Source organism: Mus pahari, chromosome 15, assembly GCF_900095145.1.
Source record: "Mus pahari chromosome 15, PAHARI_EIJ_v1.1, whole genome shotgun sequence".
NCBI classification, from domain to species: domain Eukaryota; kingdom Metazoa; phylum Chordata; class Mammalia; order Rodentia; family Muridae; genus Mus; species Mus pahari.
Window position 1 is genome coordinate 158,620 of NC_034604.1, and position 18,280 is coordinate 176,899.

The following is an 18,280-nucleotide window of genomic DNA, read 5'->3' on the forward strand; positions in this document are numbered from 1 at the left end:
GGATTATCACTGATTGGAAGAAGCCTGCAGGTAAAAAAAAAAAAAAAAAAAAACGGGACATGTTCTCTTTTGGAAAGGTAATTAAATAACAAAGGCGTGTGTTTGCTTGCTTGCTTTTCTCTTGTGTTTCTGTATGAAGAAGTGATATATAACTGTCACCTGCTTTTGTCAACACCTTTCTTTCAAAGGGGGAGTTTAAATATCAGGAGATATTTAGGTCTTTGAATTTGTCTGAATGTAAATATAAGAGGCAGGTATGGTGGTTTACTGGGGAGGCTGAGGCAGGAAGATTGCTAGTTCAATTACAAGCTGGGCTGTAAAAGCCAGGCCTTCACATACACATAAAACAGAGAGACACCCCCTCCAGTATGATTTGGATAACAATACTTTCCAAATTTGGGTACCGCACCCCTCTGAGCTCAGGGAACTGCGATTGCCTCATTGACAAGTATACTGGACGATCAATTACTTTTTCAATTGATTGCAAGGGCTTTGAGATTCTCGAAGGATGGCTCCCCGCGCTTGCCGTAATCTGGACTGGACCATTGCATCCTGCGGGTGTGTGAGTGCAAGAGGCTGAGCGAGTGGAGCGGAGGGTGTGTGTCCGGCAAAGCCCGGAGCTCCGGAGGACGACTGCCTCCCCGAGCCAGCTACCTGCCAGTCCTCCTCCCTTGACCTCGTCGCGCCTGGCCGCAGCGGCATTGTTTGCAAGGCTCCCTCGGGAGCAGGTAAGTGGCGGCGCCTTGCTCCGGGCACCCCCGTGGCCCCGGGGCGGTGGCGGTGGCCGGCCGGGGAGGCGGCCTCGGCGCACAGTAATGGCAGCGCTGTGAGCCGGGGAACGCGAGCTGACAGCCGCCGCCGCCGCCCACCCTCCGAGCCGGGGGCTTCGTCCTTCACGCCTGCGGGTTGCCTCCCTCCCCGGGCCCCTCCCCTCGTCCTGCTTCTGCAGAAGGTAACCCCGTTGAAAGCTGGGGAGCCGGGCTGTGGGTGCAGGGAAACTTCCCTTCCCGGCGAATGGGTGGCGGGGATGGGGCGACCTGGCGGAGGGGAGCGGGCTGAGAGCTGGAGGCCTGGCAAGATGGTGTCCTGTGAGTGACCTCGGCTCCCCAGACTGCTGACCCTTAAGTCAGGCAACCCCTGGACCAGATCCTGGGCCTCCCGGATCCACTGTCGTCTGCCCCTCCCTCGGCCTTATTTTCCTCCTAAGGAGGGAAGGTGAGAGAGTGTGCTCTCCTGCTTACATTTACGTGCGCACACGGAGACCAGAGTCTCTGTAAAATGGGGTAGCATCAATCTCATACACCCTAGCCACGACTGTTTTCACTTTTGTTTCCGCAGACAGTGAAGATTGATAGCTTTGGGGAGGAGTATTCTACGTGCATGCTACATACACCTCTTGGCTCAACACTTATGGGCTGGTGAAATAAGAGCACTTGTTTACATACTAGAGTCTAAACTCTTCCCTACCATTACTTGTGTGCGTGCGTGCAAGTAGAACATCTTTTGAATTTACATTTGTTATTATAAGTTATCCTCGTCCTCCTAGGGTACTATTATTGGAAGATGGCAGTAGCCTCTAAGTTTCACTTTGAAGATAACTGAGTTGCAGATGTCGCTCAGTGCTACAACACTTGGACTAGCTTGCAAGAAACCCTGGGTTCAACTTATCACCTGCAAAACGAAAACAAAAAGTGTGTGTGTGTGTGTGTGTGTGTTTATTGCTTATTGACTTTTCAATAGAAAATATTCTTGCCCTAGAACTTACCTCAAACCCACATTCATAACACAACGTGGGAGATCACTTTATTTCTCTTATCTCATGTGTCATTCTAAGTCACAAAAGTGATCTAAGTAGCTTAACTTTGGTTCTTTTGCCCATATACAGTATTTGGAAGTCCCTTTCCGAAGAGTTGCAAATAAATTTACAGTAGTGTATAGTTTTTAGGGTTTTTACCCCTCCCGTGCTATTCGTGACTTGTGGGAAGGTTTGTTTGTTTGTTTGGGGGTGGGTGCTTGCTTGTTCAGTTTTTTTGAGACAGGGTCTTTATTATGCAACCCTGGCTGTAATGGGATTCATTGTGTACTCTAGGGTGGTCTCAAACTCCAAGACATCCATCTGCCTCTGCCTCCCTAGTACTGGGATTTAAAGCATGTTGCATCACACCTAACTCTTTAATTGTTTCCCTGTATACTCCTAATTGGTTTGGTACTCAGTGTATCTCACATTCTTGGGAGTCCTACCTCAGTGGGTGCTGGGGTTACCGGTGAGTGCCATCAGGTCCTGCTTTCTTTAATTTTTTTGTATTTTATCAATATTTGTTAGGGTCTTTTAGTTTTTCATCATGCACAATTGAGCATTGAATGTGAAATCTCTGCGTTTTTTTCCTTCCTTCCTTCCTCCTTTCTTTCTTTCCTTTTTTGGTTTTGGTTTTGGTTTTGGTTTTGGTTTTGAAGATAGTGCTTCTCTGTGTAACAACCCTGGCTGTCTTGGAACTCACTTTATAGACTAGACTGACCTGGAATGCCTACCTCTGCCTCCTGAGTACTGAGAAAGGTGGGTGCTAGTATTAAAGGCACTGTCTGCCAAAATCTCTGCTAAGCTTCAATTCTGGCTGAGATGGAGAGACGTAGATAAGAAACACATAGAATAGTGCTCTGTAGAAAATAAGGAATTTTAATGGTTGGGAAAAATTGTTTCGCATGCTGTGGTTTAAAAAGGTCTGTCTCAGATGACCTTTGACATATTTGAAGAGGCCAGAGAGAACAGGTCTAGAAGTTCCGACGAACTCTCTGGAAATGCAAATGAAAAGGTCCAGGTTGGGAGTCCAGCTCACTGGAAGCAACTCAGCAAGGTAAAACCCTGTGAGAGAGGCTTGGGCCAGAGTTTGGCTTTTAAAACATTTCAAGTTGTAGAACTTGAAAGCAGATAGTAATGGTTTGATTTACATTCTGTTGATATCAAAGACACTGCCCCTGGGGTCAGGGTTGTGGCCTTGGAACCGTAAAGGACAAGTAACTAGGTTTCCAGATATGTTAAAGGTACTTGTTGATTGAACATGATTTGAAGAGTGAAATTGTTGGAGGTGGGCATCTCTTGAATTTTAGGGTTCATCGGGAGGATGATGGGACCATATACGGGGTTGAGGTAAGTTTATATAGGATTGAGTTGAATTAGGTGTCTTGAATTGACTCAGTTCAAGTGTTAGATTTAATGCCAAGGTGGAGGAGTCATTCAGTTTGCTCCTCAATTTGAAGTATTTTTCAAACATCGGCTCTGGTCCAGACAACTGGGATAGTGAAAAATTAGGCAAATCTGTGCCTTCATGAAAAGTGTAGAGAGAAACATGGATTGAAGTTGTATCAGTCTTGTTAATTGGTGGACCATTTCCAAAGATATGTTTTTAACTAGGTGTTTAGAAATGGTAGCACACCTTGCTTGGACACTCTGTTAATATTTGAAAAGTTACAAACAGGGATAAGGACACCTAAAGGGGAAATGGGGAAGCCTACAGGGAACATTTCTGATCTTAGCCCTCTTCCAGTGTGTGCTTAGCTAACCCCGGCCTGTCACATGTGCTGTGTAGCCCAGGCTGACCTTACTCTTGGGTATTTCCTGCATCAGCCCCTTTCCTGAAAGTGCAGGGATTATTGGTGTGTGCATGTTGTGGGCTCAGATGCATGCTCTTTGAAGAACATTTTTTTTTTTTTTCAAGAAACTTGTACTTTCCCCCCTTGCCTGCCATTTCTTCATGTGTGCCAGGAAATATTTGGTCGTGATTAAAAGGGACATCTTCTTTTACGTATACTATCTGTTAAAGTAATTTCATCACAGGATCAAGCCCTGGCTGGAACCACTGCCTGGCTCTTTTTTTCTTTTTGTTTTTCTTTTCTTTTTTTTTTTTCCAGGCAAGATCTCATTCACTGTCTAGTCTGGCATGGAACTCTTAAGGAGCTACCTGCTTCAGTCTGCCTAGTTCTAGGATTAAAAAGGCTGTGTGCCACCACCCTCAGGCCTGAATTCATTCTCATTAAATAACCTATTCAGAGTGATCTATGTTGATTTAAATCTTAGTACTATATCATGTTAAACCGAAGAAATTAGCATAATTCTTGTTTTGAAACATCTAGGCTGGGCTGGTGAGATGGCTCAGTGGGTAAGAGCACCCGACTGCTCTTCCGAAGGTCCAGAGTTCAAATCCCAGCAACCATATGGTGGCTCATAACCATCCATAACAAGATCTGATGCCCTCTTCTGGAGTGTCTGAAGACAGCTACAGTGTACTTACATATAATAAATAAATAAATCTTAAAAAAAAAAAAAAAGCTGGTGTCTAAATGACATCTGGATATTAAAAAAAAAAAGAAACATCTAGGCTGGAGATGTGGTTGGTAGCCTGTTCGCCTAGTGTGCAGCAGACTTGAGTTGGTTCACTAACACTGCTAGGCAGGCCTGTCTATAATCCCAGCATGGGGGAGATAGAGACCAGATAGAAATTCAAAGATCTGAGCTACATGAGACCTTACCTCAAAATAGAAAACAAAAAGCATTAGATACATTTGATGCCACTCCTTTATATTTAACTTTTAATTGGAACAGACTTATTGGGATATTAGAACATTGAGTCTTAGGACGGTTACCACTGCTCAGGTTTGTGGGGTTTTTGTTGTTGTTGTTGTTGTTGAGACAGGGTGTCTCCACATAGCCCTGGCTGTCCTGGAATTTACTATAAAGACCAGGCTGGCTTCAGACTCAGAGATCTAATTGCCTCTTCCCATCAATCAAGTCCTTAGATGAGAGGAGAGCTCCACAGTGCCTGCCTAAGATTCTTAAGTTTTCTTTGGTGTTTTGAAACTTGGCTTCTTCTAGCATAACCTGATCTGGAACTTACTATGGGATGTACAGTAACCTTGAACTCTCTTCCTGCTTCCACTTCTGAAGTAGGGTTCCTGAGTGTTTTGGCACACTTTGTTTCTATGTGTGTTTTGCTCTCTTGGAATGTTGTTTACTACTTTGAATTCTCTCTGTTGAAGAATTTAGAGGGGAGACAAGTTTTCTTAAATTGTTTTAAACTTTGTTTATTTTTTAATTTGAGACCTGGTCTTGCTGTGCATCCCAGGCTAGCCTAGAACTCATTGTGTATTCTTGCCTAGCCTCATACTCTTACTCCTCCAATTCTTAGCCTCTGGAGTGGCTGGGTTGCAGCTGTGTGCAAACAGATGCTTGCAAAGTTGTAATAATTTGAACTCCCAGTTGTCTTAGATACTTCTGGAAAAAAATTGTTCTTCTTGTTGTTACTATTATCTTTGTCTCTTTTAGTTTTAAACAGGAGATTAAAGAGTCAGTTTCTAGATGGCCTAATCAGCCATCACTGGGAAGAGAGGCCCCTTGGTCTTGCAAACTTTATATGACCCAGCACAAGGGAAGGCCTGGGCCAAGTAGTGGGAGTAGGTGGGTAGGGGAGCAGGGGCGGTGTGTGTGGGGGGGTAATAGGGAACTTTCAGGATAGCATTTGAAATGTAAATAAAGAAAAAAAAATAAAGAAAAAAGAGTCAGTTTCTAGCTCAGAGAAGCAATCTTTGAGAAAGTAGTACTTTTTTGAAGCATTAGATACCAGTGACGACATTAAATGTGTTCTCTTATGCTTAAAACTCTAAAATGTGCAAGTGTTAATGTCCAATTTGAAGGTTTCAATTAATCAAAGGATTTTCTTTTATAGACTTCATCATTTAGTGTTAACTATTGTTAGTCATTAAATTATAGCCTCATTAACATGTCAGAATTTTCCGTAAAAACAGGTTGACAGCTTATCATTTTTTATTTTTCTAATCTGCTATAAACTTAAGCTTAGTTACATCTGCAACATCCTTTGGCAGTCTAGAATACACTAAATGTTTAATAATTATCTATTAACTCAGTAAAGTCTTTGTTCTAATGTAAGCTTTTTTTGCTTTTTTTTTTTTTTTTTAAATCTGGGTATGTGGTGGTGGGGAGTGCTTGATAAGGCCTGAATCTCTGAATGGACTAGTAGCTTACACCCCATTATTTTTACATTTATCTAAGTTGCATTTCACGGAAGGAAATGTTCAACTTAACATACTTATAAATTTTGTTTGAAAGTATTGTAGGCTACTAATATTTAAAAATTTTTGGAATAGTTTTAGACAAACCGAACACTTGGAAAAATAAGAGGCTCAAGTATTCTCATTAACCAGCATTTTCTACTATCTGACAACTTACCTGACCCAGGTCCAAAAATTGGTGTGATATTCTACACTAGGGAGCTAAGACAGGAGAATCACTTCAAGTTCAAATGACTGTTCCCAGGCTACATAGCTAGACTCTTTTTCTCTCTCTTTCCCCTTCCTTCTTTCCCTCCCTCCTTCCCGTCTACTCCCCCCCCCCCAACTCCCAGAGGAAGTTAGGACTGGGGATATTACCCAGTGGCACAATATTTTCTACCTGTATTAATTTCTGGATTTGATTTCCCACTCGGTGAAGACCAGGAGATAACATTGGCACAATTCTAGTATATAAGCATACATTTGAATTTTCAGTTTTCTGCTTATGCCCTTATTCCTATTTCAAGATTCCATCCAAGATCAAGCATTATGTTTGGTTGAGTCTTCTTTTTTGACCTTAAAACTTGTGTGTGATAAATGTAGTCAGTTATTTTGTAGAATGTCTTCCAATTTGAGTTTGAGTGTTTTCTCTTTGCATAGAGGAATAAGGTCTAGTTTTCAGCGTGTCTGCTGGGCTAGATAGAGTCTCAGGCAGTGTCAGCCACTCAACCTCAGGGGCTGGGAACTGGTTTGAGGCCCTGCTCCTTTTTGTTTGATTTACTTGTTTTTACTTTATGTGTATGAATGTTTTGTCTGTATGCATGAATGTGCACCACATGCATGCCTGTTGGATCCCCTGGAACTAAATTTACAGATGGTCGTGAGCCACCTTCTGGATGCTGGGAATTGAACTCATGTCCTTTACAACAGCAACATGTGTCCTCAATTGCTGAACCATATTTCCAGACCTAGTAAAATTTTAAATGGAAAATATAGCATAAACTAAAGAAAAGTTAGAAGGCATACTGATTTCAGGAGTAGTACAGTTCTGTATTTTTAAAAGAGGAATGAAGTTAGGAAAATAAGATTTCAGAAAAGACCAGAGACCACCTGAGCTCTGTACTTTATATGGACTTGTAAATGTTGTCTTTTGTATTTTATGCTTTTAGATGGAGAGAATTCAGAATCAACTAGGTGGGGTTACACTGGTGGGGACGGGGATTTACAGTGGGTCTGGCAGCCTATGGAGAGTATTGCTTATAAATCACCACTTAGCTCATTTCTGTGACCAATGTTTTTTTCTTTTCTTTTTTTTTTTTTTTATATATTTTTTTTAAGATTTATTTATTTATTATATGTAAGTACACTGTAGCTGTCTTCAGACACTCCAGAAGAGGGAGTCAGATCTTGTTACAGATGGTTATGAGCCACCATGTGGTTGCTGGGATTTGAACTCTGGACCTTCGGAAGAGCAGTCGGGTGCTCTTACCCGCTGAGCCATCTCACCAGCCCTCTTTTCTTTTTTTTTTAACAACTACATTTGCTTATGTGTATTCACGTGTGTATATGTGTCAGACTGCCTTTGTGGAGGCAGTAACAAGGACACCTTGAGTCACTTCTTTCCATCATGTGGCAATCTAGGAATTGAACTCACACTGTTGGGCTTGGAAACAAGTCTCTTTGCCCTCTGACCCAACTCCCCAGTTCAAAATCTGCTTGTCTTTTGTCTCATGTCTCATAGACCCTTTGTTGGCCAGGCTAGGATTCTCTCTGTTGTCCTGGAAGGGGGATGGCGGAGGGGAGGGATCCTCTGTCTCTTTCTCTCAGGTGGAGTTTTACTCAAGAGCCCCTGTCTGGGATTCACTGTGTAGAGCAGATGGGGCTGAAACTCTTGGCAGCCCACCTCCCTCTGCCTCCCAAGTTAGGCAGGATCTCAGGTATGCTCCACGGTCTCCAATTCTCTAAGTGGCAAATGGAGAGGGCTGTGAAAACATAAAACCACAGTGGAAGCCGGATATCGGTAGGTTCAGCTTTTGTTAGCTAATATGTGTAAATGTTAGGCTCTTTATCTTTTTTGTAGACAATCTCAGATTGAATTCAGCAGGGCCGCCTTGCCAGACAAGTGTGTTACTGCTGACAGATTTACATGCCCAGCCAAGTCTGTTTATTTTTATTTTTTAGTATTTATTTGTTCTTTAGCACAATACATATAAATCTTTTAAAGAAGAAGTGAGAAAGAATTCCCTAGTGTGGAGAGTATGGGGCTCAGAGGAATTACTTTTGGTGTTTGAAGACATGGACTCACCGAGGCTAGACTGTCCTCAGTCACACCATAGCTAAGGATGGTCTTATATTCCTAAAACTTCTGCCTCCACCTTCCAAATGCCAAGATTGCAGGCAGACTCACCAAGTCAGAATTTTATCCTTTAAAATGGAGAGAATAATAGTATCCAAGTAAAGCTTATATGAAGAGTTAAGAGATAATATACATATATATGCATGCCTATGTTTGTATAAATACATGTGTGTATATATGTATATACACATGCATACACATTTGTATGTATATAGTAACAGTTTCTGAAGTAGATGTAGTTGATGAGGTTGTTACTGCCACAGTTAATGAGTCTATAATGGGAGCTGTTAAGCTGCTGAGTGTCTCTGGTTGAAAGTCAGTATCTCTTTATCTGTGTGTCTGTTACTGAGGATGGCACCAAGAACCTTGGGTTTGGAAGGGAAATATTCTATCATGGAGTTAAATCCTTAGTCAAATTTCTATGTATAGCTTGCTATGTTGGATTGCCTTTAATTATTTTTACTGGAAAATTATAGGGTTATTGATATATTATTTTCTGGTTTGTTGTTATTTGTTGTTTTGGTTTTTGACCTGAAACTCTTGGCAGTCCACCTCCCTCTCCTTCCCAAGTTAGTCACTCTATAGCCCTGACTGTCCTGAAACTCATTCTGTAGACCAGGCTGACCTTTTAGCTCACAGATCACCTGCCTCTATTTTTTATGGCCTGGGCTTAAAGGCATGTGCACCATGCCTGCTTAGTTATATTTGTAAAATTTACTTATTGTTTAATGTCTTGGGGTTTCTATTCCTGCACAAAACATGACCGAGATGCAAGTTCGGGAGAAAACGGTTTATTCAGCTTACACTTCCGCCTTGCTGTTCATCACCAAAGGAAGTCAGGAGTAGACTCAAGCAGGTCAGGAAGCAGGAACTGATGCAGAGGCCATGGAGGGACATTACTTACTGGCTTGCTTAGCTTGCTTTCTTATCGAACCCAGGACTACAAGTCTAGGGATGGTACCACTCATAATGGGCTCTCACACCCTTGATCAGTAACTGAGAAAATGCCTTATAGCTGGATTTCATGGAGGCATTTCCTTAAGGGAGGCTCCTTTCTCTGTGATAACTCCAGCTTGTGTCAAGTTGACACACAAAACCAGCCAATACAATGTGTATGGTGTTTTGCCTCCAGGTATGTCTGTGCACCATGTTTATGTGGTGCCCACAGAGACCAAAAGGTGTTGGAGCCCCTCAAACTGAACTTACAGGTGTTTCTCAGCCACAAGTGGGTTCTGGGAATTGAACTCATACCCACTAAAGAACAGCCAGTAACTGCTGAGCTTGTTTTTCTCCAGCCTGTGTTTTTATTATTTATAATATGTGTAGATGTGTGTTAGGGCTATGTGCATGTGAGTGTAGGTGCCTGTGGAGGCATCTGATCCCTTGGATCTGCAATTATAGGTGGTTATGAGCTGCCTGACCTGGACATTGGGGACTGAACTGCAGCCATGGAAGAGCAGATAATGGTGGTGAAATGTTTCTCGAGCACCCTCTTCTTTTGTGTGTGTGTGTGTGTGTGTGTGTGTGTGTGTGTGTGTGTGTGTGTTTGTGTGTGAGAGAGTCTTATTTTGTAGCCCAAGTTAGAGTCAAAACATCCTCTCTTTTTGTCATTTCAGGCATACTGAGAATTCTAATAGAAAGTTTTGTGTTTTAAGATTTATTTAGGTTATATGTATGAGTATGTATGTGTACTGTGTATATTCCTTGTACCTAAGAGGCCAGAGAGGATGGCGGATTCCCTGAAACTGGAGCTGACTCAACCACTGACTAGAACATGGAAGGGCAAATGAGACAAATTTCAGAATTAATGCAGAATTATATGATATGTTAATATACTCTCCTCACCTAATAACCGTAGTTGTGGTCAAAGGTGGTTGGTGAGACTTTCACAATCTACTTAATGTATGAAAGGTTTATTAAATTATACTTTACTAATTCAGTGGCTTCTTCTAGCATCTTTATAAGGCTGGGCTCAACAACTGGGGCATTTCATTCCCTTTGCAGTCCTACTGTCCATGCCCTACTGTGACTTCTGATACCTGTCTGGGGTGTGTCTGTGGGTGTATTTGTTCTTATTCCATAGAAATGAGACCACTTAACAACAGCACAAGCATCACTTTCTGTGATGTTAGTTGGTATCTGTACCAAGGACTAATCTAGGGCCTCACCCGCTAGGCTGCTCCCCAGCCAGAGTGGTGCTGAGACTCAGCCACACTGTAGGAGCATCAGTATTTTATTCTCTTCTTTTGCTTGGTCTGGTGTATGGAAGTGCGGACAGCATCTACCCATTTTTCAGTTAATAGTTTCCTTGGTTTCTGCACATTTTTGGCTTTATGAATGTCTTTGAGCATTTTGTGCCCTTATTTTATAGACATGATTTATATTTCTTAACTATTACAAAGGATTAGACAGGTCAAGTGGTAACCATGTTCATGTGATCTACTTTTATATGTTGTAATTTTAAATAGTGCTACAAATGGAAATTTGGTCTAGAAGAATTTCAACTGTAAAATAAAATTTTCATATTTAGGATTAGCCTTTTTAGCTTTATTTTGTTTGTTTGTTTCTTTCTTTCTTTTTTTTTTTTTTTTTAAAGATTTATTTATTTATTATATGTAAGTACACTGTAGCTGTCTTCAGGTGTCCCAGAAGAGGGCATCAGATCTCATTATGGATGGTTGTGAGCCACCATGTGGTTGCTGGGATTTGAACTCATGACCTTCAGAAGAGCAGTCGGCGCTCTTAACCACTGAGCCATCTCTCCAGCCCTCTTTCTTTCTTTCTTTCTTTCTTTTCTTTCTTTTCTTTTCTTTTTCTTTTTCCTTTTCTTTTCTTTTCTTTTCTTTTCTTTTTTTTTTTTTTTTGAAGGATGTGCGATGTGGCCAAGGTTAGCCTAGAGATCACAATGTCCCCTTTTACCTTCTTCAGTGCTGTGATTATGGATGAAGCACAGGCATAGACTATCACACCTGACCTAATAATTTGGAAATATATGGGGCCTGTGATTTTATTTTTTAAGATGGGTCTCAAGGGGGCTGGAGAGATGGCTCAGAGATTAAGACCATTGGTTGCTTTTCCAGGGGACCAGGTTTTAGTTCCCAGCACCTACATGGCAGCTCATACCTATCTATAGCTCTAGTTCCAGGGCTTCTGACACCTTCACACAGACATTCATGCAGGTAAAACATCAATGAACGCAAAAAAAAAAAAAAAAAAAAAAAATGGTGGGTCTCACACTGTAATGACAACAGCTGGCTTGAAACTCATCATGTAGCCTAGATGTCTCTGTTGTTTCACTCTCTCAAGTGCTAGGATTACAGAAAGGCATATGCCACCACATCTGGTCTAGAGGTTATTTTAGGGCCTATGGTGTTCGTGGGGCCTAAGGTTATGTGTTAAAAAACTCACCAAGTTGAGAATAAAACTCAGAAGAAAGCTAAAAAAGATAGAATTTTGTAGACATTCAGTGGGACTCACTGTGACTGAGAATGGGAAGTGAGCTGCCTCTGAGAGAACAAGAATGGAGGGCTCACACAGAAACGCACTCACCGCGTCTCAGCCAGTGATGGATTGGTACGCAGTGGTGGCCCCTTGGAGATTATATTGCCCTGTGACACCATAGCCTTCTTAGTTTGTGTGAGTATACACTGTGACGTCCACACTCTGGAATAGTCTAATAAGTACTTTGGAGTATATCCCTGCTAAGTGATACATGGTGACATATCTTTGGAGATTGAACCCAGGGCCTTTCATGTGCAAGGCAAATGCACAGCCCATGTATTTGAGAGCTATTCAGTAGCCTTGGAGTTGGGAAATAGTACATTGGTGGTACTTCTGCTTTGTGGCTATCTTCCCATCCTTATGTAAGTTTTACATGAATAAGGTATTTAAAGGACTTGGAGAAAAATGAAACACCTTAAAAAGGTGTTCTTTGAGGTTTTCAGAGGGTAAACAAATAGTTTAACAGATACTTTTTGTATGTTCTCTTGGTTTAGTGTTTGGTGTTCCATTAGGTTGGTGAAAACATGGAGGTTCTCTTGCCTTTGCTTCCACATATGCTCGGAGCATAGATTATCACCATCACACCCTCATACCCATTGCCATCATTAGTGTCAGCAGGGAAATGTCAGTCGGATTCTGTACAGAGGAAGGCAGACTATAGCCATTAAAATTACACACTAACAATTTACTTGCATGGTGTCCATCCCTTACCAAGAAAGTTTTTTAAGAAGCAGAGTTGTAAGTATTTTCATACAAGGTTAAGCAGAAAGGTTAAAAGAAAGATGGTAAGAAGAACGAAGCACTCTATGTGAGTGTTTACTCCATGGAGTCGCCCTAGAAAGGCTCACAGGCAGCTGGATGTGGATGCAGGTTGTATCTCCCAGGAGCCGGGCACTGTAGAGGAGAGGATTCAGGAGGAGGGATGGTATAGGTAGGTAGAAAAGCAGGAAGGATGAAGGCAGCATTTGTGACTCAGTCAGGTGACCTCTGAGTAGAAAAATGACTAGGTTTCTGTGTTAAGAGAGCTCCATCAGGGGAAGCTAGCTGCCTTTCTTCCCTAAGGCCTTTTCATAGAAACTGGGCTTATGTTGTAAATGAGTCTAAACTGCTGCCTGGGTTGGAGCACGTCGGACGGCACTTAAGTACCTCAGTGACTTGGTTAACTTTTCCCTTGGGTTGTTTTATCTTTGATTAGACTCTGAGATTCAAGAAAACCATAACAACTTATATGTACATGTGCAGAGTAGTGTGCTCATGAGTGCTCCTGCTCACAGTTTGGAAAAGTGCATTGAATCCCCCAGAACTAGAGTTATGAGTTGTTGTAAGCTGCACATAAAGCTCAGGGGAGCTAAACTTGGGTCCTTTTCAAAAACAGTATCCATTCTAAACTACTCAGCTCTCTTCTGCAAAATGAATTGAAAATTCTAGCTAGCCCATATAAAAGACACACAATCCAAACATTTTATTTACAAGCTGTAAGCCTAGATTGGACAGGTTTGGAGCTATTCTAACTTACATCCCAGCCATATTTACTTTCTGGTTACATGTTTGTGGTCCATCTCCTCTCATGGTGGCTTCTTCTTCTGTCTCCTCTCTTCTCTTCTTCTCACTACCTGTGACTCGCAGCCAGGTAACTGAAAGCCCATATCTATTGCCCAATCCTATAGACCAGTTAAATTAGGGAGCAAGGTTCATACAACAAAAGCTGGAATACAAGAGAATACATTTGCCTTGGAGCAACCAGATCTTGGGGTACAGAATTTAGCATTGAATATAAGCAATACCAGACAGACCCCCGAAACATCTGAAATTCTATGTTAAGAATTTTGGACTCATCTATTTTTGCTGCCATTATCATCATCATCATCATCTCAGCTTAGTTCGAATTTTACTGCTGTGAACAGACATGACCAAGGCAAGTCTTCTAAAGGACAACATTTAATTGGGGTTGGCTTACTGGTTCAGAGGTTCAGTCCATCATCAAGGCAGGGGCATGGCATCATCCAGGCAGGCATGGTGCAAGTGGAGCTAAGAGTTCTACATCTTCATCTGAAGGCTGCTAGAAGACTGACTTCCAGGCAGCTAGGATGAGGGTCTTAAAGCCCACACCCACAGTGACACACCTACTCCAACATGCCACACCTCCTAATAGTGCCACTTCCTCGGCCAAGCATATACAAACCATTGCAGTCTTCATAGGCCAAATACATTCTCATAACCAAGATTGGGAAGGGGGAGCTATTCTCTAAAAATGGGAGTGAAGCTGTATAAAGAACTAAAAGAAAGGACCATGTGGCCCAGCTTTGACTCCTGATGTTTCTCCATCTTCCTGTAACCCTTACTCAGAAAGTGGCAAGAACAGTAGGACCTACTTGCTTTATTAGTAGGAATTTTTTTTTTTTTTTTTTTTTTTTTTTTTTTTTTTTTTTTTTTTTTTTTTTTTTTTTTTTAAGATTTAGCTTGTGCCAATTTTCTACAACATTGGTAGTCTTTTGCTCTAGAAAGCAAGTAACTCATAATTGCAGCCTGTTTGCCAGTCCTAAAGCATCTTCTAGAACCACTTGATACTATATGCTGAAGTCATATTTATTCTAGTAGTATTATACAACCTGAGAGTCTGGGGTGGTTCAAGCTTTCTGTTGAGCAAATCTAACATTCTCTAAAGTCTTAAGTTCATGTGAACTTTGTATTCTACTCTAAAAACTCTTTTACTACATATTATTTTATCCTTAAAATTTTTATTATGTGTTTGCCTGGATATATATGTGCATACCACTAGCATGCCTGCTTCCCGTGGATACTAGAAGAGGAGGGTATCATATCCCCTGAAATGGAGTTACATGTGGTGGTAGGCAGTCATGTGGGGACTACACCCCAGGGTCCTCTGCAAAAAGAGCCAGTGCTCTTAACTGGTGAGCCATCTCTTTAGCCTCTCCTTGTTTATGTACATATTTTTTTCTAAAACTTACATTCTAGGAGTATTTTACTTTCTGATATTTTATATTTTTTGTATATAATTCATTCTCCAGATGAAGAATACAAATAAAGAATTCATGTTCAAAATCTTTTTATTCAATGTCTTTGCATACTTTTTATGATGAGAGTTAGTCATTTACCTAATTATTTCTGCAACATATTAAATGAAGCTTACCGATCTTTCAATCCACATACTGTTCATGAACAATTTGTTTGAATGACTATAAAAAGGTGATAGATAAAATTTAATGTGTTCCTTTGCTCATTTGTGTTTCTACTCCTTTTATGTATCATGAGATTCAAATATGTGGTGCTTTATTTTTATTATTTGTGTATATATGTTTGTTAGTATATGCATATGCATAGGTGCCCATGGAGGCCAGAGAGAGGCATGGGAGTCCTTGGAACTGGAGTTGCAGGCGGTGTATGCCATCTGACAATCCAGCTCTGGCCCTCTCAAAGAGTAGTACATGCTCTTAACCTTAGATCCACCTCCTTAGTTCCAATAAAGTGGTATTTTAAAAGCACAACCATCCCTGTGGGATTCATGCTAACCTTGTTACTTTTAATTAACAGGTTTCAACACTAAACTTGCACAATGTCTTTAAAACCAAGAGTAGTGGATTTTGATGAGACATGGAACAAACTCCTAACTACAATCAAAGCTGTTGTTATGTTGGAATATGTCGAGCGAGCAACATGGAATGACCGCTTCTCGTATCCTTTGATGAAAGTCATAAGAAACATTAAATTAAAGCTTGTTAAAGAAAGAAAACAAGTTTAGAGCCTTAGGCATAACTGTTTTAGGATATATTTCTATCAATTTTATAGCGATAAGTTTTTCACAACCCTCCATTCAACAAGTCCCCAGCACTGAGTGTATGCGTCTGGCACTACTGTGGTGGTCAGAAGTATAGTAATATAGTGTCTTAGGGTTTTACTGCTGTGAACAGACACCATGACCAAGGCAGCTCTTATAAGGAAGACATTTAATTGAAGCTGTCTTACAGGTTCATAAGTTCAGTCCAGTATCATCAAGGCAGTCTGGCCTTTGCTGTTTCAAACTCACAGGGGTCTTGCAAGTGTTGTTATTATAGATGTGAGTTTCCATGCCAGGCTATAGCAACAACAATCTAGTAACAACGCTTCTAGTAAAATTTCGTAGATATTGTGGAGAAAGATGGAGTGGGGTAAAGGCTTGGAGAAGAGGTGTCATGTGGCCCTGGGTAGATGAGTTAAGAAAGGCCTGCAGCGGAGTGAAACTTCTCTGGGTTGGTCTTTTGGTTACTCTAACAAAGCTCATGAGACCTTGAACCTAGGAAGTCTTATCTACAGTTTCTTGTCTCCATCGTCTTGGCTGGTGGTAAGGTGCTCACAGGCTTGTGGAAGCATGTGTCAGGATCTGATCATCTTGTGGCCTGCAAGCAAAGAGGAAGGCTTTAGTATCCCAGTGTCTCCAGGGCACAGCTAGCACCTGACTTCTTCCCCTTAGAGCCCACTTAAGGCGCCACCACTCCCTAACTGAACATCTTGGTGGCCAAGACTTAAATATGAGCCTTTAGTACACACTTCCCAAACTCTAGATGATGGTGTTGTAAGTAGAGGGAGGATAAATAGCAAATTTGACTACCGTGAAAACATTTGCTAATTAGGTTGTGTCCTTTTATAAGTTGTGAGTTTTACATATGAATGCAGCTCTGTCTGGCCTGCTTTTTTTTCTTTTTTCTTTTTTTTTTTTTTTTGGTTTTTCAAAGCAGGGTTTCTCTATGTAGCCTTGGCTGTCCTGAAACTCACTCAGTAGACTAGGCTGGCCTTGAACTCAGAAATCCGCCTGCCTCCACCTCCCAAGTGCTGGGATTAAAGGCATGTGCTACCACTGCTCAACTCTGTGGGACATAAAACAGAAGTGTTATTGCTAAGCTGAATATTAGTACAATAGAGGAATTCCTTCAGACATGAAATCACTTAATTCATTATATCTGTAGTTGTCAGTGAGAATCCTTTGTTTGGCGTCCTGTGTCCCCAGACACTGATCTTAAGATGATGCTGTTTCTAAAAGGTTTTTACAGTGTCAAATCATCTACTGGGTATCATTGCTGTGGTGATTTGCATGCAGGTTGTGTACCTGTCCTGCCTAGGACTGGTGGAAGCCAGAAGAGAGTACCTTATCACTTAGAGCAGATGTGAGCTACCATGTGGGTTCTGGGAATTGAATTCAGGTCCTCCGAAAGAGCATTCAGCACTCTTAACTTTAGAGTTCTCTAATCCTAATTACATCTGTCTGAACTTGCTGGGGCACAGACTTGAACACAGAATTTTAATATCCAGCTGTTTGGGTGGGTTTTTTTCAGCTCAGTATACCTAGAGTATGATACAGATTCTGCTGAATTCATCTTAGTTTTCTGTGAAGGAATTTGATTTGTTTGGGGGCAGGAATCTAATAAAATAGATTTTATTCTGTATTTTATGGAATAGCTGAGTGGCTTGTAAGTGACTTTGGAATAGACGGCTTACCTAGAAAATTACCTCCTTAAGTAACTATTACTTCACTTGATCATATATTCATGTGTTCTTATGTATGTATATATCCATGTATGTGTACAGGTGTGTGCATCCTCTAGAGACCAGTGCTCAATTAATTCTCAGTTATCATTCTTCAAGTTGTCTATCTTGATTTAAATTTTTTGGGGAGTGTCTGGGCATTGTGGTTTACACCTTTAAGTAATCCGTAATACAAATATCCAATACAAAAAAAAAAAAAATAATCCTAATACTCTAAGAAACAAATGCAGTTGGATCTCTGAGTTCCTGGCATGTCTGATTGCAGATCAAGTTCTAGGCTGGCCAGGATCTGACTTAAATACACAAAAATAAATAAAGACCCTGATTTAAATAAATAAAAGTCTAGCTGAAAATCACAAGCTATATTCAGAGACTCGTCCTGTTTTGAAGCCTCTTTCCTCTCAGAACCTTATGCCTGTCCCCTTACCACACTATTGTCAGTTTTTTCATAGTGGAAGGTTAAATTCTTTTTTTTTAAGTCAGAAATATTTTATATTTTATTTTATTTTATTTTTTAAAATTGGGTTTATTTGGAGAAAAAACCCAACAACCCCAAAATATGAGATTTTTTTTTATATACAATGATATCTACCAAGTAATGTCTATAGATTCTTAATCATTTTCATAGAAGATATTTTATATAAGTTTTGTATTTAAGAGCAATCATTAGTAGCCTTACCTCCATTTTTTAAATTAGATATTTTCTGCATTTACATTTCAAATGGGAAGTTTGAATTCTTTTTTTTTTTTTTTTTTTTTTGAGACAGGGTTTCTCTGTGTAGCCCTGGCTGTCCTGGAACTCCCTCTGTAGACCAGACTGGTCTC

At 40.8% G+C, this 18,280-nt stretch overlaps 1 protein-coding gene across 3 annotated transcripts in view; it reads left to right on the top strand.

The window, feature by feature from the left end:
* The first annotated feature begins 590 nt into the window (after positions 1–590).
* Cul2 (cullin 2) overlaps positions 591–18,280 on the top strand; it is a 43,417-nt gene continuing 25,727 nt past the window's right edge. Inside the window, exons 1-2 of one of the 3 annotated variants that reach the window (XM_029546951.1) lie at positions 591–728; positions 15,470–15,610. In XM_029546951.1, coding sequence (XP_029402811.1) covers positions 15,492–15,610 — 119 coding nt within the window. In that variant the 5' untranslated portion in view covers positions 591–728; positions 15,470–15,491. Of the gene's footprint in view, positions 729–776; positions 953–14,697; positions 14,830–15,469; positions 15,611–18,280 lie in introns of those variants that run through there. The other 2 variants (XM_021215028.2, XM_029546952.1) reach the window with 2 other exon arrangements.